The sequence below is a fragment of the Mustela lutreola genome, chromosome 6 (genome assembly GCF_030435805.1).
Source record: "Mustela lutreola isolate mMusLut2 chromosome 6, mMusLut2.pri, whole genome shotgun sequence".
Taxonomy (NCBI): Eukaryota; Metazoa; Chordata; class Mammalia; order Carnivora; family Mustelidae; genus Mustela; species Mustela lutreola.
The window spans coordinates 57,210,704-57,234,054 of NC_081295.1; the positions used below are offsets into that span (position 1 = coordinate 57,210,704).

The 23,351-nt window shown below is 39.0% G+C and overlaps 2 protein-coding genes across 2 annotated transcripts in view; both read left to right on the forward strand.

Moving 5' to 3' along the window:
* Window positions 1-4,656: 4,656 nt before the first annotated feature.
* On the forward strand, window positions 4,657-21,826 carry FBXO30 (F-box protein 30). Its single transcript, XM_059177330.1, has 3 exons — window positions 4,657-4,768; window positions 12,840-14,895; window positions 19,622-21,826. The coding sequence occupies exons 2-3, from the start codon at window positions 12,856-12,858 to the stop codon at window positions 19,823-19,825; spliced, it is 2,244 nt and encodes a 747-aa protein (XP_059033313.1). The 5' UTR covers window positions 4,657-4,768; window positions 12,840-12,855; the 3' UTR covers window positions 19,826-21,826.
* EPM2A (EPM2A glucan phosphatase, laforin) overlaps window positions 4,665-23,351 on the forward strand; it is a 155,746-nt gene continuing 137,059 nt past the window's right edge. The window contains exon 1 of the mRNA XM_059177332.1: window positions 4,665-4,768. The gene's annotated coding sequence lies outside the window, so the exon portion shown is untranslated. The remainder of the gene's footprint in view (window positions 4,769-23,351) is intronic.

A 23,351-nucleotide genomic window follows, 5' to 3' on the forward strand; every position in this document is an offset into this window, starting at 1 on the left:
AGGTTAACTAACTTTCTTAGTCTTAACCCTTTTGGGCTACTGTAATAAAATACCACAGACTGAGTGATTTAGAAACAATAGATATCCCCCCCAACACCCCCCCCCCCCCGCCCCATTCTGGAGGCTGAGAAGAGCAAGATCTTATCCCTGGCAGACTTAGTGTCTGGTGAGACTCCAATTCACTGTCATCTCACGTGGCAGAGGGGGCCCAGGAACCTTGCAGGGTCAATTTCATAAAAACACTAATCTCATTCTTGAGGCCTCTGCCCTCACGAGCTAATCACTTCCTAAAGGCCTCACTTCCTAATTCTATCCCCTTGGAGACTGGGCTGCAACGTATGAATTTTAGGCAGGGACACAAACATTCAATCTATAACATTTCCCCAGGATTAGCCACTAATAGACAAGCTAGCATTTGTGCACAAGAAGTCTAGCTCCAGAGGGAAGTAAGACAGTTTGGAGACTGGCTGCCCACAGAAGTAAGTCTGTTTTTCTTTTGTGTCATCTTTTGTGTGAGTTAGGAAAATAAGAGTTGCTGATGATGCAGGTTCTTTTGTGGTTGGTCTTTTTCCCCCAGACAGGTTTTCAAAAAAAACTTGAGGTGGTTTTGACACAATTTATCTAAATTTCCAGGAGCTTCTACAAAAATCATCCAAAGATACCTAACAACCTCCTTCCGTTTTCAGGCAACAGCAGCTCTGAGCTAGAACTAAGTAACAACTTTGCAACAACGTGCTGCTCTGATTCCAACAACTCCCTTCAAACCCTCTTCCTGTTCCTAGCATGCCACTGAGCTTCAGACATGCAACTTTGCTACTTCTGCAATTGAACAGAGAAGACACTATCAGCACTGCATAGTGAGCTCATTTATTAGGTAAATTAAAAGCGTTTTCTCCCAGATACCTTACCTACATAAAATTTCTTTGAATAATGTGAAATTTATACATAGAATTTAAATATTACCCCCAAACGTGCTGTCAGCTTAACAAAGTTACATTCACATTTGTAGAGACTTGATAAGACTGCTTCTTTATTACCCCAACTAGACAGGCCACCTGCTTACCTGCTCCTACACGATCTAGTTCCCCCTAGTGGTAGCTACCTGAAATGTAAATACAACAACTTGGCACTCAGGCTTTCTGAGGATAAAATTATTCATGTGTTCCTTTATGCAGTCAATGGGCATATATTCTGTAAGCTAGGATCTATAGTAATAAATCTAATTATAATAACTGAAATTATGAATTAAATTCACGTGATAAATAATTTCAACAAAGTCCTAGGGGAGTATGTGGTATACAAGAACAATACCTGGGTTTTCTACTTTTTTCAACATTCCATGCTTCCTTGCCTCAAATTCCCCTGATTATTTACATAAAACTGCAAGGTTGAGTTGGGGTTATGAATATGATCCTTGACAGGTTCTTTCTAAATTACCATATAATTGTATGTTAATTGTCATATTCTGCATACTTCAAAGAAACTTGTATAGAAAATATAATTACAGCTATTAGATTCTAAACTCTGGCAATTAGGTGATCAAAGTGGCTCTTTCTCTCTTGTAATTCTTTATGAGCATATCACAAAAGAGGAATGGTATTTCCCACCGCAGTCCCAGCTGGGAATTCCGATTGTCCCATGATTTCACAGCTGCAAATCAGCCCCCACCCTCTCACACTTGTCTCTGGCCAATGATGCTTTCCTTAATTAGTACATGACTTAAACTTCAGTCCAGACTTATCTGTTGCCTTGGTCCCTGGGCTACCTGAGGACTGGCTGGTCTACGCAGGAAAGAAAATCTTGTACATGGACGTTATTTGCCTGACATTGAACAAAGGGAAGATGAATTCGTTTGGCTGTTAAATTTGCTTTATCAACTGAATTTTCATTCTTTGGCAACTTTTCTCTCTACAGTCTAGTCTGGTGGTTACGTTTTGTATTTCTATTTGTGGTGTTATTATATTCTTATGGTTTTTATACCCTCCCCATCTTGAGAATGGCCTCTAGGAAAACAAAACAAAACAAAACACTAGGAGCTATGCCTCATCTAAACCAGTGTGAGACAAACTGTATAGAGTGTTGTGAGGAGCTGTGAGGGTCTCCTTTTTTTTCTTTTTTTTTTTTTTTAAGGCAGTATGTAGGTCTACTCCTTATTGTGAAACTCATTTGTGAAACATTAAAATGCACACGATAGACAATTTCAACAATGTCCTATAGCAATACCTTTTTTTTACTTTAAGTTTCCAGGGTCCCTTTCACTCCTCTGGGTGATTAAGCCACACATATGATAGCTTTTCTCTGGAAGTCGACTCTATGTATACTAGAGAAGAGAGCATTTGAGGAAACCTGTGATTCCTGGCATTCTCTTTGCTGGCCACTGAAGTTTTAGATTTATTTCCTTGATAGGGCACTAAAAGAAGTCTATCTGAGGAGTTAGAACACAGGACAGAAACTGAAAATGGGGATAGGATGAAATGAGAGGAGTATATGTTTTGTTTATGAAGTAACAAGTATTCATTAAGTATCTATAATATGCATGGTAGGATACCAGAGACTGAGGGGAGATACAAAACAATGCAAAAACATGCTTCTAGGGGGTTGAGATAATCTTGAAGCTGACATATGTTTGAAAAACAGGTAATAGAGTCATGGGGCACAGGTCAAAGTGCTGAAAATAAATAATATGAGTTAGAGAAACCTCTCACAAGAGGACATGGGGTTATAGCTTAAGAGGGTAGAAGTTCAGGCACTAACTTACATGGGCACAGGTGACTTGGAATTGGACTGTGTGGTGTTGGGTGGAGAAAAAAAGGAAACTGATCAGGCTAGAATAAAAGATGTTTTTTGAGCAGCTGAAGGCAGGAGTTGAGGCTTTACCCATGGGCCCTAGTCATTATGGATATCTGAGTAAAAACATAACATCATGAAAAGGATGTCTTAGGAAGAACTATGTCAATAGTTCTTAGGAAGAACTATGACTGGTTTGAGGTCGGAAACACTGGAGGCAGAAAGACTGGTTAGGGGCCAGCAGAAGCCCAAATGTGCCTATGATGGTAACTGGGAATGAATGGGAAAGACAGAAAGAAAGGATTTTTTGTTTTGTTTTTTGTTTTTGGATTGCCTGGACATGGAAACTTACTAAGATGGAAGGGGCAAAGGAGACAAAAGTTTACAGCCTGAATGACTCAGCCTGAGGGATGACCTAGTATCAACCAGGTGACTTAGTAAAGGGGAAAGCCCCAGATTTCAATAAGTACAATCATGGAATCCTGAGGTTTTAAAGCTAGAAAGGGTTCTAGGGATCATTTATTTTAGCCACTTCATCTTATAGGAGGACAACTGAGGTCAAGGGCAAATATGTGACTCAATCCAGGATAGGAAGCAGGGGAAGGCAAGGCTGTAGCAGCACCCACCTGTTTCACTAGCCTTTCTTTCTACTTCTGTCTCTCAAACTCTGGACTGAGGACCAGAGTCCATCCGGGGCCAAATTTGACAAAATAAGAAAAACAGATTGAATTTTTCAAAAGCTAAATTTATTCATTTAAAGAACTGACCTTTATTCTGTGATTATGTCCTGGCTAATGGTATTAAAATCTCCTTTAATTTAGGAAATGAAGCATTAATACAAGAGGTGCAATTTTTACTTCTTAGCGCAATAAAAAGCTAGTTAGTAATCTAAGTTCTTTCTTCAGGTTTTTGGTTTTTTATTTTGTTTTGCTTTATATATACTGGTCTTTAAAATCTAAAGGTCTGAGAGTCCACAGAAAAGATTACAAAACACTGTTTTCCTGTCTCTACCCCCACGCCCAAGGCCAGGATTACAGCCATTTTCTTTGTCATAGTTCTCTTGCACTGGTACTGGAGAGGAGCCCAAGGGATGGACACTGGTGCATGGGTGAGCGGATGAGAGATACCCCTCACCCAAGATTTTGAATCTCTCTATCCCGCCTGGGCTCCAATAAAGCTTCGCGACGCTTGAATCCTGGTCGGAGCTCAGTCCCTGGTAGGTAGAACCCTACAAAGGATACTAAGCTACAGAACGCTGGTGCATTGAGTTAGCAGGCAGGAAGGCCTGCGGCAGCGATCTTCAAAGATGTTCAAAGAGAGCTGCCCCGCTTCCTCCTAAGTATGACCTAATGGGAAGAGCACCGCAGGAGAAGTAAGGTATTTGTCTGCTTATTCTACAATTTAGGGAGATAAACACGCCAGTCTGCAAGGGCCCGTTTCCTCAATTCCAAGACTACGGGTCTAGTACTCCTTCCAGGGATACAAGATGCTGAAGTCCAACAAGATTTGGTAGCACTGTCAGGGAGGGCACGTGGGTCCCAGTGAAATCCCCTCGCTGTACACGCGAAGCCCAGGACTCCCTAGACCCCACCCTGCCGCTTCTCTTCCAGCATCCGCGGGCGGTGTGCGCGTCCCCGCCGAACTCAGCGTACGCGTCCCCGCCGGGCCCGGCGTGCGCGTGTCCGCCGGGGCTGGCAGCCGCTGCCGAGACGGGGCTGGGTCCGGTGGGCGGAGCCGGGCCGAGCTGGGCGGGGCCGAGCTGGGCGGGGAGGGGCGGGGCGCGCGAGGAGGGCGGCCGCCGGGGGAGGAGGCCGAAGAGCTGGACAGGAGGAGAAAAGGCGGCGGCCGGGCGCGGGGAGAGGCCAGTAGGAGGCGGACCGCAAGGGGGTGTGGGACGCCGAGCAGCCGGGACCGCGCGGACCAGCCGAGCACGGCGTCCTCGGCAGCCAGGGCCTGGGCCGCGGTTCGGCCGCGCGGGGCGGTGAGTGTCGGGAGGCCGGCGGGGGAGGCCAGCGCGGCGCGGGCTGCGCCGGGGACAGAGGCGGCGGCCGGGCCGTGCGAGGCCTGCAGCCGGGGCGGCGGCGGCGGCGGCGGCCGTGGGTCCCGCGGGCGGGGCCTGGGCGCAGTACAGAAGCGGCGTCCGCGGCGGCGCTGCGGGTCCCGGGCCGGCCGTCCTGGCGCGCGGAGAGGGCGTCCGCCGCGTGGGCGTCCGCGCCCGCCGTCCTGCCTGGCTGGCCGTGGAGGCGGCCGGCAAATGGCGACCCACAGCCGGGGACCGACCCCCGTGTCACCTGGCCTGCGTGTCCGTCTGTATGCGGGGGGTGGGGGGGGTGCGGAGGTGGTGGCTGAAGCGGGAGGTAAACTTGGAAAGCCCGGAGAACCTTGAAAACGCGGGTTCTGTTTCCTTTTGCCTTTTCAGAACTTGGGGGTGGTTGGGGACTGATGGGTTAAAAGTCCGATTGGGAGGCATCCTCCGCTGTCTTCCCGGGATGCGTGAAGTTAGTAACTTTTCCATTCATGGTAGTGAGCGGATCTTCGTCTTCGCCCCCGTCCTTATTAAAGAGAAACTTCCTGATTTTCTCGATCTGGGGGGTCTGGCCCTTTCCAAGTTATTTGTGTCCGGTCCCGTGGAACGCTGCTCGGCAGGGGGCCGCAGAGTGCACGTTGAATTCAAAGTCATCTCCTTTGAGTGTGTTTTCAGCGTGTGTCTTCGGGAGACGAGGCAGAAACCGGCAGGGCAGTGGGTTGTTTACCATGGTTCTTGTACTCCATTCCCCTCTCCTGTTTTTCTTGCTGAGCCGTATCGCAAGCCCCAGATAAAAGACGTTTGGGAAGGAATTGACCTTTTCTTCCGTAATTACTCTGTTGACTCTGATCCAGGAGGAACCTATTTATGGGCATTCTGCTGTCAGTGTAGATGAACTTAAAACTGTTGAAACACTTTTAAACATAAAACTTCCCAAACGTTTGGAACTTTAAAATTCTTTCTTTCTTTCGCTGCATTCCAATACTGTGTTGTATCCTTGAGAGACACAGGCTATGGAAACAGATTATGCATTTGCTCATATTTGTTAAGGTTTTAGAAAGTACTCCAGTTTTCGGCTCAGGAAGGGGAAAAGAACAGCATAAAATGTACGTTTAGGATTTTTCTGACGGTTCGGTTTTTCAATATGCAGTTTTGGCTGAATCACTGTTCCATATGCTTAGTCACTGTTTCTTACTCCAGAAGCTTAATTAGCGATAACGTGGTGTTTTGGTAACTTTTAAGTTGCCATTTCGTTCTTATCTAGTACCTTAATGCAGTGACAGAAGCTTTTTTTTGTGATTCTGGAAATGTAGGTGGGTGGAGTTTTTTGAGGGTTATCAGAGAACTGAAGTTTCTGATGTAGGCAAACTTTTATACATTCTAAGTGTGCTGGGTATTTAATTTCAACCCAATATTTTGCTATCTCTAGCATTGGAGACTTCTGAAAAATACAAAATGTCCTAATAAAGTACTTAATTAAGGGCAGTAATATTTTGAGGTAATGTATATAGTTAGGTACTTTGAGGTCACCACATAGGTGTTGCTTACTGTGTGTTTACTGTTTGATATACTATATTACTGAAATGTGACTTTTAATGGGATAAGCCCTATGCTATTTTTGTATGATTTTGGACACATCTTTTAACTAAGTTCCTATGATTGTATCATTAAAAGGACATTGTATTTGTAGAATTCTTTGACAAAGTCCTCAATCAAAAGGCTATATAAAATATTTAATTTCAAATTCAGTTTGATGAAATACGTGAGATTGGCATTGGGCTAATGCTTTTTATAGTGTAGATAGTTAGATACTTAAATCAGAAAAGCATACCTCATCTTTTACAAAAAGGGTATGTCTGTCTGTCTATTTATTGAGTGAATACTTTTAACATAGGTTATTTCCTCATACAGCTGCTTTTTATAAGCTTTATAAGTCTAAATGACCTGAAAGAAAAAATAATTTTACATAAAGCTTTGGGTATGTTAACGTGGCTGTTGTGTAAAGTGAAGTACATCCCTTTTCTGAGGAATACGTTGTATTCCATTAGACACACACGTAAAATATAACCCAACCTTTGTAGAGTTCTAGGTTGTTTTCACAGTAGAGTAATTGCCTCAAGGTCACAAAGCTGAGATTCCTTGGAAGCCCATTCCCCAATGCCCTGCTGCCCATTTTAATAAATTGAGTACCACCATTTGGGTGGATTATTTTTATCTGAGAATCCGTGCAAACGGGTTCTGGTCTGAGTATTAAATATTATATTATTTTAATTTCTTTTGTAAGTCTGTCATAATTTTATTTATTTAGTGAAGAACATTGCAAGTAGTTAGAACTTTCATTTTGAAATAAGTTACTCATGACCATATTTAGACTTAGAAGATGTATGTTTGGATTATATCATAGCTGGAAGGGTGAAAAATTTGACAGAATTTTCCATTTAATTAGGTCATCATTCTATAAAAAGTCAGAACTATAATTTAATAAAAAGAATGTATACAGTGTAACCTATTTAGCCATTTTAGACTCATCAGGAGGGCATGTGCTTTGAGTGGAGTTTAAGGATAGTGGATTTTAGATCTTGCCTAGTCACCATGATGCACCGCACCCCTCACCCCCCGCCCCTTTTAAACCAGTTAAGATGTGCAGCTGAGGTTTATTATGGTCTTTAGAACTGATTGTGCTTGATCAGCAAATCAACCAGGAGGTGTTTGTATTTAATATTAATTGTACAGTTAGTTGTATTAGTATAACTAGTACCTCCGACTATACAAAAAGGATGAGACTTGCTTAGAGGAGCTTATAGCTGATTGCTAAATGTAAAATTTCAGTCATGGACTTACTTGTGTTAACTAATTGAACAAGTCTGTCTATAGGTCCATTTCATCCTCACATTGAAGCAATATTTTATTGTTTAAGTGCAATTGCGTTTCATCTAGTACTATATGAACTGCAGTATCAAGCAGTCGGCTGATACCACTTCCTTTTTTGAGCTTTTTAGTGCAGTACCTACTCAGGCACGTGCACATGTGTGGACACTTTCACCTCTGCTTTTCTTTTTGAAGCTGATGCCTTCTGTAGTCAAGTAACCAGTAACTAGAGCGCAGAGTTGATTGGGGAGTTAAAATAATAGTGGAGCAATATACTGGTAAATGTTTACTTCTGTGCCTTTTATGACTATTTTTTAAGATTTTAAAATAATGGAAGGTTGAAATTACCTGTCTCTGACTTCTTTTCCCTTTGACTTGCTATTTTCATGGATGATTTATCTTAACTCTATATATAATGCTTGGAACATATAGATTTAGGTACTCAGCAAATGTTTGAACACTATTATTGACTTTTTATAGCTGGTACAATAAAGTAATTTTGACTCAGTCTGATTGTGTAATACTAGGTCTGTAAGGTTGTATTTTTTCATGAAGTGTGTAGTTTTCGATGAAATAAAAAACCTTGTTTTGGAATCCATTTAGCTGTTTCTTATAGTATATCTCTTTCATTTATTCATATTTCTAAAATAAGTGATGCTCCAATTAGGCACAGTCTGAAATATAGGAAACACAAGAATGGATGGATGAGACAAGAGATGGCCCTGCTTCCTTCATGGAGCTTACAGTTTTCCTGTGGGGTTTGATACTTAAGGATAGTGATTTACTTAGTGTTGTGACTAGTATTACAAGGAAAAACCCAATGTGTAATGAGCACACAGCATAATATGGGATCTATACCTTGCTTTTGGTATGTGGAAAGTAACATTTAAACTGAGACTTAAGGATCCTAGGCAGCGATTGTGGGGAGGGGTGCTTGCGTGTATTCACGTATCTTGCTAACAGAGGCACAGATAGCAGCAAGCTGTGTTGAGTGCTTTGGCTGACTTGACCTAGCATTTTTAAAATCATGCTAAGTTGCAGTGCTTCATTTATTTATCTCCTTAATTATTTTAATGAATCTGGAAAAATAAAGAAATGTTTTTTTGAAGTATTATTTTTGTGTATAGAAAATAACTTCAAATGACAAGGCCTCCTTTCACTGTATGAGAAAATGCCATGTCTTAAAACTATTTTTACGGATTGCTAGTCACAGAGTATCAGTTGGCCAAGAATTTTTATTGGAGAAAATTGAAACTATTGTAAAGCATTTAATCATTTACACATGTTTTCTAGTCTAATGAGACTTTCCCCAGTCATTCAACTTAAACGTGAATTATAAAGATGTTATTTGGAATGTTCAGATTCTTTTTCAAAGGGTTTAAGAAGACAATATTGAGGAGTTCTATAATTAAGTTTATCTTGAACTTGAAGCCTCAATTTTAGCAACATGTTTTCTAATGGGCCTGCTGTGTCACTGTTCAACTGATAAATCAGGGATGATGTTTATAAACCCGTTTCACAGGATTTATGTGCAAGTGCAAACTACCTAATGGAGGAATATTTACTCTGGTAATGATCTTGATTAGAAAAAGGATGGATCTGGAAGTTTTAAATTCTGAAGCTGAGGGTTCTGTCCTCAGAATACTCTGGTTATTATCTAGTGCTTTTTCTTAACTTACTTCTTAATATATTTACTTGTAAAATGGAATTAAACTTGATTCCTGCTTTATATTGCTGTTTTGAGATTTGCTAAATTTATATTCTTGTTCTGTAAGTTTATACTATTATAAATGCAAGTTATTTTAAAAGTAGTTTTAAATACTGACATTCAAAGCAAAGTTATGTGCTATTGTAATTACAAAGGACCAAAAAGACTTTCTTGACCACAGGGGTGATTAAGTGTTGGAATGAACTACAAGCAAAGTTGTGTAACCTCCATTCCTCAAATAACATCTTAAAATTGGATCACCAGTTACTGAAGTGCTGCCTGTTTTCTTCAGCTTTTATGAGTAAACATATCTTCTGATATGTTCAATCAGATATAGATTGAAGTCCCAGCTCTGCCATTTAACAGGGAGATGACCTTAGGGGAGTCCCTTAAGCCTGTCTGAACCTCAGTTTCCTAGGGGTTGTTAAAGAGGATTATGGGACACTAAGTGAAATGGTGTATGTAAGGAGAAGATTGGTACATAATTAGTGTGCTTTTTTCCTTCCTAAGTCTACTTCAGTAAATAAATATTTAGCTCATTGCTGTGAATGCCTTTATTTATTTATTTATTTAAAACATTTTTCTTATTCCAAGGGGAGTAGTGTGGAACTATTTTGAAGCTTGAGAAGCCTCTGTGTCTTCCTTTCAAAGTTGTTACTGTTTTGCATTTAACTTCTTGTTTGTAGCCGTTGCTGTTTTAAACAGTTTTGAGTTAAGTGGTGTTTTTGAATGTGTTCTGCCTGGTATGGTCATGTGATGTGCACGTAACATAAAGTGTTCCTGCAAGTTATGAGAGTAGTGGTTACTTCTTTGGAACTGCTTGTATTTTTAGGTTCTCTCTTAGTAACAGTCAAGTTTATAACCCTCATCATGTGAGATGAATTCCTTCTATTTGTTGCAAAATAAGAAAGCTTCCACTGTTTTAACAATCTAAGCACTCAGTAAAATTTGTCTTAATTCTTACTAACATTGTTCTTTGAACATTGGCTTAATTTACAAATGTTTCTCATCATTAGTCTGTCGTTCTTCTGTTATGACTCTTAGCATGTCTGTGTTTAACTTACAGGTTCTGTCTTAACCTATAAAATTTATGGGGTAAACATTCAGAAGTATTTAATTCATAGTTTGTAATTTTTTAAATACAATAAAAAATACAGTTTTTTGTTAAATGATGCCCTGTTCCCCCTGCCTCCTCCATGCCCCCTAGTGTCAGTAAGTGCCATAATATCAACTCCGAAATTTTCTACGTAATCAGTAGAGATCTGTCAGTATGAGGTAGGCTTTTTTGTTATTGTTTGAGGAAAATCATCCCTGGATTGGACAAAAATAGCAATTTCGGGACTAATTAGCTTACTTTAGCCACCTGAAACCCAGATAGCATGTATGGAAAAATATGTCAGAGAGCTAGTAATCTTTTATGCACTGAAGTGAAGAAAATAGGCTAAGAATCTACTTCTTACCCAGAAAATTATTACCCATTACAGTGTAATTTAATTTGGGGAGTGTTAAGATGAGTTGCTTGTCCCATGTAGGTGTAGAGACGTATAAGTAATTGACTTATTAGTAGAGATCTGAAGTCTGGGAGAGGGATCTGGGCAAGAAGTAAGTTTTCAGCATATGGGTGGTAATTGACGCTTTTGAGAAATTGAGAGCACTCAGAGGGAATGAATAGAATGAGCAAGAAATGACATGATCCCTGGAGAAGAGGAATATTTTAGAAAATATTAAGGATTAGAAAAGATTAAGGAATAGCCAAAAATAAAAATAAATATTGTAGGCTCATTGCTGTGAATGCTTTTATTTTTATTTTTTTAAAACATTAAAAAAGGTAAAAAAAAAAAAATAGGGAGAAAACCAGGGAAATGTAACATCCTAAGGAAAGACAAGTAGTTCAAAAAGGAGGGCCTATTCACCATAATGAGGTAAATGGCCAAGGAAGATGAAGTCTGGGGAAAAAAATGCCCTTTGAATTTAGCACCAAGGATCTCAGAGCAGTTTTAATGACTGTTGGTCACAAGAAAGCCAGATTAGAGGGCTGAAGAGTATATGGGAGGCATGAAGCCTATTTGTTGTTTTTGTTTGTTTGTTTTTTAATTTCTTTTTTTTTTTCCTGGAAGCTTGAAAATTTGGAAATTTCAAAATTTGGAAATTTTTTTTCCGGAAGCTTGAAGATTTGGAAATTTTAAGAAAAAAGAGTAGTAATAAAAGGGAGATATTGTTTTATTATTTAGGTTTTTAAAGATGAAATAGTTTTAAGTTTTTACTGCTCATAGGGACAAGCCAATAAAGAAGTTGAAGATTTTAGACAAAGATACATCAAATAGGATTAATAATTATAATTGAATCAGTATATTGTGCTGATGCTTTCTCTATTTTTGTATAAAATTTTTCTTGATAAAAGGAAGGACCATTAGGTATCTGTAAATCTCTCCTGTTATTTTTTTTTTAAGATTTTATTTATTTTTCTGACAGAGAGAGAGAGAGAGATCACAAGTAGGCAGAGAAGAAGGGAAGCAGGCTCCCTGCTGAGCAGAGAGCACCACGCGGGGCTCTATCCCAGGACCCCGCGACCATGACCTGAGCTGAAGGCAGAGGCTTTAACCCACTGAGCCACCCACTAACCCACTAGAGCTGGACTGGCCAGGTGCCCCTCTCCTGTTATTTTATAGATACTATTTCTCTGCTCAAATCTTTAGTGAATTCCTGTTACTTAAAGTCTGAACTCGTAAGAGTAGTATATAGCACAGTCCTCATGATCTGATTTATTTCTATTATCCAGCCCCATCTCTCAGACCTACCTAGCATTTCACCATAGTTATTTATCCATAGTTATGAACCGATGAACTAGAGCTGGAATTTAGATTTTCTGGGTAAATTCCATGTATGTTTTAATTAAGGCTTACTATGGTGATTCGTTGTAGAAGGTATTAAGGTGTATGTAGAAGGAATGATCAGTAGATGAAATCTTAAATGGATTCCTATATTTAGAGGGTATAAAAAATTTATAATAGTTTTAGTTAAGTATATTCATGAAACTCAGATCATTCTCTCAGGAATATGATGATGTCAGTGTGCTACGGGCGCTTCAGAGTCCATTTAGTTGAAACTAAAAATAAAAGCTAAAGCATTCTTTGAAATCTAAAAGTCAAATATGCTAATTTGTATTTAGCATCAGTTTATATACTACATAGTATACTAGAATTTAAGCATTATATTTTGAAACATTTAGCCTCTTAGGCATATTATTATATGAAAAAATGAACTTTTGCATTATTATTTGAAATGAGTGCTTAAGTTGTTTCAAGATGAATTGATTATATGTAAAATAAACTTGTTAAGTAGGCTTATTTTACATATATTTCTTTATGACTTGATTTTTGTTATTCAGCCGTTTTAAAAATCAACCACTTTTTGCCTAACTTCTTATCTTTTTCCCATCTCAACAACTAGAGCTGGACTGGCCATTATGGAGGAGGAGCTGCAGCACTCGCACTGTGTGAATTGTGTCAGTAGACGGTGTATGATCAGACCAGAGCCTGGGATTTCCTGTGACTTGATTGGTTGTCCGTTGGTGTGTGGAGCAGTTTTCCATTCTTGTAAAGCTGATGAACATCGACTTTTATGTCCATTTGAACGAGTGCCTTGCTTAAATAGTGACTTCGGATGTCCATTTACAATGGCTCGAAATAAAGTTGCTGAACATCTAGAAATGTGTCCTGCAAGTGTGGTGTGCTGTACTATGGAGTGGAACCGATGGCCAGTTAGTTATGCAGATCGGAAATCGTATGAAAATCTAAGCAGAGATGTTGATGAAGTGGCACAATTAGATATGGCCTTGGCCCTTCAAGACCAAAGGATGCTCTTAGAATCTCTCAAAGTAGCCACCATGATGTCAAAAGCGACTGATAAAGTATCAGAATCTAGAGAACAAATCTCAGTTAAATCAAGTGTCCCAGAAATCCCACATACTAATGGTTTGGTGTCTGTTGATGAAGAATCTTATGGTGCACTTTATCAAGCTACTGTAGAAACAACCAGAAGTTTGGCTGCTGCTTTAGATATCCTGAATACTGCCACAAGAGACATTGGCATGTTGAGTACAAGTCTTTGTGCTTCCCCAAATGACATGAGTGAAGAGCAAGATCCCAGAGGAAGCTTGCAGAATAGACACTTAAAAGACCAGGACCATTTTTATGAGGATGAGATAGGAGCAGTAGGTGGAATTGACCATAATGACACAAGTCTGAATGTCCAGTCTGAACAAAATGGTTCAAGTGATTTATTGTGTGACTCAAATAACAGTTCTTATGCCACTTCTGCTCTCTGTAATGGCTTTTCTTTGGAAAATATATGTACACAGGCCATAGACCAAAATCAGAAATTACATGGTGATTCAAAACAAAGTAACTTAACAAATGGAGAATGTATGGCATCAGATGGCACTTCACAACCTTCCAGTTCACTTTCCGTAGCAGCACAACTTAAGGAAGTAATACCATCTGGTGCTTTGCCTAATGGCACAATTCAGCATATCCTCATGCCAGATGATGAGGATGAAGGAGCATTGTGTTGGAGAAAAGTAGACTTAGGGGACTTGAGGAATGTGGATGTCTTATCTTTCAGTCATCCTCCTTCATTCAAATTTCTTTCTAACTCATGTTGGTCTAAACCAAAAGAAGATAAAGCAGTAGATACATCAGATTTGGAAGTTGCAGAAGATCCAATGGGCCTCCAAGGAATAGACCTAATCACAGCAGCATTGCTGTTTTGTCTAGGAGATTCTCCAGGAGGGAGGGGTATATCTGATAGTCGCATGGTTGATGTTTATCACGTTGACTTTGGGACTCAGACTTTTTCACTTCCATCTGCAATATTAGCTACAAATACAATGGTTGGGGAAATAGCTTCAGCATCAGCTTGTGATCATGCCAACCCACAGCTTTCAAATCCAAGTCCTTTTCAGACACTTGGCCTGGATTTAGTATTGGAATGTGTTGCTAGGTACCAACCCAAGCAGCGTTCAATGTTTACATTTGTTTGTGGACAGTTATTTAGAAGAAAAGAATTTTCTTCACATTTTAAGAACGTGCATGGTGACATTCATGCTGGACTCAATGGCTGGATGGAGCAGAGGTGTCCTTTAGCATATTATGGTTGTACCTATTCTCAGCGTAGATTTTGTCCATCAACACAAGGAGCAAAGATTATACATGACCGCCACTTGAGGTCATTTGGAGTTCAGCCATGTGTATCTACAGTATTAGTAGAGCCTGCTAGAAACTGTGTGTTGGGATTGCATAGTGACCATCTAAGTAGTCTTCCTTTTGAGGTCCTACAACATATTGCAGGCTTTCTAGATGGCTTCAGTTTATGCCAGCTCTCATGTGTATCCAGGTTAATGAGGGATGTGTGTGGCAGCCTGCTTCAGTCTCGTGGAATGGTCATACTGCAGTGGGGAAAAAGGAAGTATCCAGAAGGAAATTCATCATGGCAAATAAAAGAAAAGGTTAGTTTAATCTTAACCATATCACCCCCATATTTTATATATAGTAGACACTTAATGTTGTAGAATCAGTAAAATTAAGACCTTGTTGCAAAATTGACCGCCCTTAAAACTTACACTTTAATCTGACAGACATTTTTTAAAATAATGATTAATGAAAAACTGGGTTAGAGTAGTTTGTCATAATCATGTATTTATTGCAGACATCCTAATACTAGGTTCTAATCTAACATGGCCACAGCCACTTCTGTTTTTTTCATACTGCTTTTCTATACTCAGTTCTTCTGTAACAGTTCCTTTTGAGTCCATGTTAACCATCTTCCAGTTTGAGCTCCATCTGAGATGTTTCATCATAGGACAACGGAGGAAGCAAGGAGAAGGTTTTCTCCTGCTTACAATTGGCAGTTTCTCTGCATTCCTAGCAACCTTCTTAGATCTTAGTTATTTCAGGGAGAAAGAAAAGTTATAACTGCTGCTACTGGTAGGTGAGCAGTGGAATATTTGGAGACTAGAAACCATGAGGATGTGGATATGTGCTAGGTTGAAGTGAGGAAAGAGTGGGATACTTGGATTTGATATTGTGGTGGGGGGTCTAGGTTAGAATGGTACAAGAGAGTGTTGCATATTGGAGGCTTGAGGAGATTTAGGAAGTTTGGAGATTTAGGCAGATCTGGGAGCAAGTCTTGGGTCCCCCATTTTCTTTTGTGAAAATCCACTTTTGCACTTATTATTATTATTAGTAGTAGTAGTAGTGTCATATTTATAAATAATCTCTACACCCAGCATGGGGCTCAAACTCACAACCCTGAGATAAAAATTTGCATGCTCTACTGACTGAGCCTGCCAGGCACCCCTGCTTTTGCCCACCTTATGTTTGAGGCACTGTCTAGTAGAAACTAGAAGGCACTATAAATATCTTTTATTTCAGGAGTTTTTAATATTAGAACATTTATAATATGACATTTTGCATTTTATAAAGTAGAAAAAATTTGGTAAATTTCACCTTGATTGCACAAGGTTCATATTTCTGAATACTTTGTTCTTACCATCCTTAGGTTTTTTCTGACTTTTACTCACTGCTCCAGTTCTTCAGAATTCTACATTTTCTGTGTTTTTCTGAAGCTTTCACCAACAAATGAACATCTAATCTATTTCTTTTATGATTTTTTTTTCTCCAAATAGGAATTTTGGTGGCAGAAAGTTCCATACTTGCTGTGTATATGTATGTATACACATACAGAGGACTTGGTTTCTTTCTTCATTTGGGATGGGATATTCCAAGCATAGTATTATTTTTATCCTTGCCCACTAGTATTGACCTGTGGGGTGAAATGTTTTCTGGGGATTCTATTTCTGCAGGAAATCTCATCTACTCTTGAAGTTTAAATTGCCATCATTTATACAGGTTACTTACATGTCTATATCCTGGCCACTTTCTCCTGAACTCCAGAGGATTAAATATAAGTATCTGCTCTTGATTATCTCAGAGCTTCATCAAACTCAGCATGTCCAACCCACTTCACATCTTTATCCCCCCCCTTTTTCTTTTAAGATTTATTGATTTATTTTATTTTAGAGAGCTTGCATGCACAGTGGAGAGGGGCAGAGGGAGAGAGAGAATCTCAGGTAGACACTTGGCTGGGTGCGGAGCCCAGTGTAGAGCTCAGTCTCACCACCTTGAGATCATGACCTGAGCCAAAATCAGAGCCAAAATCAGATGGTCAACTGACTGAGCCACCCAGGTGCCTCTCTGCCCCTCTTTATCTCAGCAAGTGGTGGGGAGCCTGGGTGGCTTAGTCATTTAAGGGTCTGCCTTTGGCTCAGGTCATGATCTCTAGATCCTAGGAGTAAGCCCTGCATCAGATATGTTAGGCTTCCTGCTCAGTGGGGAGTCTGCTTCTCTCAGTCTCTCTCTCTGTCTCTCCTCCTCTGCCTCTACCCACTGCTCATTTTTCTCTGTCTCTCTCTCAAATAAACAAAATCTTAAAAAGAGAAAAAAAAGCTGGGAAAAAGCTTGATTAAAAAAAAAAATGTCGGCAAGTGGCATTTTCTATCAAGTTGCCTAAACTAGGAATTTGGGAATTAGGGTGAACTTCTTTTTTTTTTTTTTCCCCTTTATTTTCATATCTAGGTAATCTTAATATTCTCTTGAGTCTCCCTTCTTCATACCTCTCAGGTTTGCTTTACTGTTTCCACTGCCATTTACCTAACTCTCTCCCCTTCATCTCTCTCTTGATTACCACAAGATCCTAACGGGATTTCTGTTCCTAACTGGACCCTTCTCCAACATACTCTCTACATAAGGACTAGAGTTTTAAATATTTTCTTAAATACAGTTCTTACACTGTAGTGTTTAAAAACTAATGTTTGTTCATTGCACTGGGACAAAGAAAGACTCCCTAATGAACCTTTAAGAATTTTTATAATCCTGTCTTTACTTACCTCCTTAGTTTCTTCTTGTCCCTTTATATTCCATCTATGTTGATGTACTTAGTCTCCTGATGTTTTCTTTCTGACTTCTTGCCTTAAGGCCTTTGAATGTGCTGTCTCTAATATAGTAACTACATCTGAGCATTTACAATATGCTGGGCGTTGTGCTGATAAACGTACTTCTGTTTACCTGTTTAATCTACTGTCTCTATATTATGGATGAAGAAACCAAAGTTTAAAGAGATGAAGTAACTTGTCCAACTAATTGATGGATTCACATCTAGGGAACCTGTCTCTGGAGCTTGTGATCTTCATCTTCTCACTACAGATCCTGCTCACTCTACAGATCTTCAGGAAAGCCTTCTAGAACCCTACCCTAAAGCTTTTAGGGAGGTGTACAGCTCTGGTTCGTGTGGTGCCCCATTCTCTTCCCCTACTCTGTATACCCCTGCTAGAGTACTCTCCAGGCTGTTCGTGATGAATTACCGGTTTCCTTAGATTGTAAGTTCCTTGAAAAGTGAGACTCTCTGGGAACCAAAATATCCACTGCGTATAACAGCACTGCCATATAGTGGGCACTAAGTAAGTACCTGAGGAATACTTCGGAAAGAAAAATTGGCCCATTACTAAGAAGCCTTGCATCAGGAGATGGGAATCGTCCATTTTTTTCTGAGTTTGTTTCGCCAGACTCTTGTGGAAATTGGGAGGCTGTCTGTCACCATGAAATCGCTCATGAATGTGTTCTGCTGAGGCTTAACAGAACTCCTCATTCTTCCCATAGTTTCATAGGTATAGGGGATTGTAAGGGAGGCTAGCAGTATTTGTAATCTGTTGGTAGCTACTCTCTAGACCTTCATGGACTCCTGAGAAAGAACTCCACAGGAGGCGTAATTGATGGATAACCCTAAGGAATATAGGGAGTAACTACCCTTTGTGTGGAACAGTGGTGATTTCTCTTGCCCGCTGAAAAGTAAAAGTGTTCCCACGGAATTGGAAGACATCTAGTCTTCCTGGGAAGGCATTGCTCTCCTTTCCTGAGAAGCTCTGAGTGCTGAGGACTTTCCTCAAATTCATAGCCACTTTCTAGCGTATCTGCTGTTTACTGTGCATTTAGTGTGCTCTAAAATTTCCTTGTTGATGAGCTTAGCTAGGATACCTAGGCCTGATCTATCCCATTCATACTTGTTACTTGCGTCTGTCCTCCATTCATGCTTATTTCCTGTGTTCAGATAGCTTTATATTTAGAATTGTAAAGATGAGAAGGGGCCACAGCTGTCATTGCTGAACTAATAAGATGACATTGTTTCAAGGCTTGGAGCTGCTGAGTGGGTAAAAGGGGAAGTAGCTCATATTTTTACCAACAGATACATGAATAGGGATAGCAGGTGAATTTTTGCCTAGAAATGCATTTGGAATTAAATAAGATTGATATTACAAAAGTGTTTTATGTAAATTTTCAGAAACATTTTAAATAAATTGAGTACCTGTATTCATGAATATTACTAAGTACTTTTGGTACTTATAAATGGTGGAGTGATAAGGTACCTTGGTATAGTATTAGTGTGTTTTTTTAAAAATATTTTACTTGTTTGAGAGAGAGTGAGCTCCAGGGGGTCAAGGGTGGGGGGAGTGAGGGGGCCATGTGAATAGGGAGAGAGACAAAGGGGAAGGGAGAAGCAGAAACAGTCTATGCTGAACAGGGAGCCCAATGCAGGGCTTGATCCCAGGACCCTGGAGATCATGACCTGAGCCGAAGGCAGATGTTTAACTGATTGAGCTACCCAGGCATCCCTATAAGTTTATGATTTTTAAAGAATTGCTTAGGAGCAGCTAGTGGCTCAGTCAGTTAAGCGTTTCACTTTGGCTCAGTTCTGGAATCGAGGTCTATATTGGGATCTGTATGCTCAGCTGGGGAGTCTCTTGTGTCTCTCCCTCTCCCTCTATTTACATACTGTCTCTATCTCTTTGTTTTCTCAAATAAATGACTAAATCTTTTAAAAAATTGCTTAGTAAGCCAAGTTGGATGTCATTTTTAATGTTGAGTTTTGCTTTTTATTTCTTTCTTTTTGGTTACTGCATTTATTGTAGTTATAATGTCATAGAAGTGATTATCCTGCAAGTGTTTGATAAACAGATCTGCCTCCAAATGGATTTACTCCTTTTCAGTTTTGTAGCTAACTGCTTGGACCTTTATGTTGGATATTTCTCAAACAGTAGAAATGTTTGCAGTTGGAGTAAGAAGTATATTTTGATTGTTATAAATTGACTTGTTTAAATCTGAAGTAGAATTTTCTTTTAGGTATGGCGATTCAGTACTGCATTTTGTTCTGTTAATGAATGGAAATTTGCTGACATCCTAAGCATGGCTGACCACTTGAAGAAATGCAGTTACAATATTGTAGAGAAACGAGAGGAAGCAATCCCATTGCCGTGTATGTGTGTGACACGAGAACTCACTAAAGAGGGACGTTCACTTCGCTCAGTTTTAAAACCTGTACTTTAAAAACTGTAACTCCACTTGTGCATACATGCAAACACCTAGTATAATTTCTTTGTAATATGTGACACTTTATTAATGTATTAAAGATTACAACTAGCTAAATTTATTGCCACTATGTATATAATGTTTTGAAGTGACATATATTTTTATAAAGTACTGTCTAGTTGGAAACAAGTTGCCTTAATGTTTGAAATGTGTGAAATTTTTGGAACTTGCTGGACAGGGTGATTTTAATTTTTAGCTGCATAATTTCCAGAATTAGTATTTTTAATGGTGTGCATATTTTGGTTTTTAAATCTTTTGTTTCTTAAACTAACAAGATCCTGACCAAACATTTGTCCCTCATGTTTTCTGTGGGTTATAACCTGCGCATTCAGAAAGCAAAACTTAGATGCAAATTTTTTCAGCATAGGTTTTTCAGATAAAGACATTCAATTGCTTAAGAACTGCCCTAAGATCATTATAAGATTTTTATTTTCTAGTGCTCCCCTTATAGGATTGTGGATACCTAGATGATCTTTAATATGTATTTATGTAATATTTTAAATCATGATTAATGATTGGTAGTGCATTTATCATGTTTTAAAAATACCCACAAAAGTGTTTTCACCTTATGTGTTTGCAACTCTCATACAGAGAGTGACCGTGGGCAACTTCCTTTTTTGTTAGATACCACATCCAAAGACTTACAGCAGTGTGTTTTATGAGAGGTTAAAGTGAAAACTGACAAAACGCCTGTGAATTTATTATAATTTGAAACTGTTCATGTTATGATATATTTGCAAGGTTTTTGATATTTGGAAAGAAGAAAATATACCTCATTTAAAAGTTCAGATTGGGCATATTGTGTGAATAAATTTCAAATATTTAGAATGCAAAGGGCTTTCTTTCCTAAGTATTTAGAATTTTTGCCTTTTTATGTCTATAAAATCACAGCTATATTGTTTTAAGATGTTTAAGAATGTGAAATTTGGTATCTTTGTTAGATGACAATCATGAAATTGAGAAACCTGTCTTGGTTGACAATCTCCTTAAAACATTTCCAGGTTTATTTCCCATAGACTTCTCTACCAAGAGAGTAAGAATTGCATCTTTGTGTAAAGATCAAGATATAAGAGAAAAATATTCAAAGTCCTATTCTTGAAGTATTCTATTATAGTTTTCAAATGATTTACACTATTATTAACCTGATATGGTCAGTTCAAAAAATGAATATATCAGTTATTTAGAAATAAATCGCAAAGATGGGGAACACTTAAATAATTTGTTTTAAGTAACTTCTGGTATTTGGTAGTCTGAAATGGTGACAAGTTACCTTGCTATACAATATCAAACTTCTAGTGTGTCTTCTCTTCCTACATTGGTCCCTGAGAATGCTTTTTGTTAACTAGGGTAACAATATTATGGCAGTCAGATTGGGCAGAGGTGTTCCTTGGGTAATAGAAGGGAACTCTGATCTGCTTTTGACTTCTTTTGTTGGATCAAGCCCTTATTACAGTTGAAAATATAGCATTAAAAACTAATCAATTGTTTTGCCTCTCCTGTGATTTCAGTTACTAGGATAATTATTTCTCAGTGCTTAAACTTGGAACTGTGAGGTTGAATTATATAAATAATCTATTTCTGAAAAAGTCAGAAATAAGATCAAATACTGTAAAATATAACTGCCTTTTAAAGTTTTGCTGAAGAATGTGTCTGGTTAGGATAGCACAAACATTAACTTTGTTCTATTGTCGTGCTTCTTTGGTTTTTAAGTTCAGACTTCTTGTTTCTACACTGGATCATGAGATATTTAACAGTTTTCCACCTTATATTTCTTTTACACATCTTTGGCTGTTTTCTTTTTTGTTTGTTGTGCCACCATACAATTTTGTTAAAATGTTTTCTTTGTGCAACATTTGTTCAAATTCTAATAAAATTAATATTTTCCCTTTATGTGGCTCAGTAACTTTAAAGGAAAAACTTTCATATAAATAAAAATTTAATACTTGTTTGAAGATTCCACACAGCGTTTCTAAGTAGATTTTCTGCATGTAATTGGAGTTGTTTGTTGATTATCATTTCTCACCCATGTTTTACTGGTGAACATTCCTTTTTTTTTTTTTTTTTAATATGAAAAACTCATTAGTTAACTTTCTGTGCCCCTTTAGTGTTTTCCTGAAAGTAGTCCCATTTAGGGGTATTGAAAGACTGACGAGTTTCTGGCAATACTTTTTTTCTAAAACTTGTAATGGGAACAATCTATCTAGACTTTTTTTTTTTTTTTTAAAGATTTTATTTATTTGGCAGAGAGAGATCCCAAGTAGGCAGAGGGGCAGGCAGGGAGAAAGGGGGGTAGAGGGAGGCTCTCTGCTTAGCGGAGGGCTCGATGTGGGGCTTGATCCCAGGACCCTGAGATTATGACCTGAAGGCAGAGGCTTAACCCATTGAGCCACCCAGGTGCCCCTCTATCTAGCCTTTTAAGTGTGAAACGGTTTGTATGTCAATTAAGTTAATTATCATTTGAGAGGTCTTTGTTGATTTGTTAGTTTTTTTTCATTTCATTTTGTTTTAAGATTTTATTTATTCATTTGAGAGAGCACAGAGGGAGAGTGAGAAGGAGAAGCCTACTTCTTACTGAGCAGAGAGCCTTCTGCAGGACTTGATCCCAAGACCCTGGCTCAACAACCTGATCCACCCAGGCTCCTCATGATTTCTTACTTTTTCCTAACCAACAAGATAAAGGGCAAGTACTAGGATGGAAGACAGTATCTGTATTCACTTTTATCTGCTGCCTCCTTTGCTAGAACTGCATGTCTTTCTCTCTTGAGAGTGGACTCTTGCTTGTTCGCTCTCTCCCTCTCCCTCTTTTTCTCTCTCTCACCCTCGATTTTCATTAATTTAATAACTACAGCCTCCAGTGTCACCTTTTATATAATTTTCTCTCTTTCTTCCCCTCTCTTCGTCTCTCTCTGCAATTGCCTTTTGAGACTCACAGATCCCTTACAGTAGAGGTTCCCAGAATGTGGTCCCTGAGCCAGTAGCATCAGCATCACCCTGGAATTTGTTAGAAATGCAGATTCTTGGGTCTCTCTATAGACTTAACCAGAAACTTGGGGTGGAAAACAGTAATCTGCTTTAACAAAGGACTTCAGGGGATTCTGATGCACAGTTCTCACTCACAGTATGAGAACTTAAAGAAGAGCCTAGGACATGCCAGTCCTCCTGAATGGTGTGGTATTGGAGTGGCTATGTATATACACACATGTATATTACAAAATTAAGAGTAGTGGTAATTTATGAATGGTTATGATGTATGTTGTCTCAGTCTTACAGTTATATGACAAAATACATTGGGTACCATGGTGGCTGGACATTTTTTTAAAAACTAGCATTTACTAGGATTTAAAATTTACTGTTATTACTAGCATTTCATTTGCATTTCTTCTGTTCAAAGTGAATTTCAGTGCAACTTATAATTCATTAGCATTAAGCTTTAGATTAGCCGTCATTCTCACTCTTGTTGAATGGTTGTAGAGTCATGTGAACA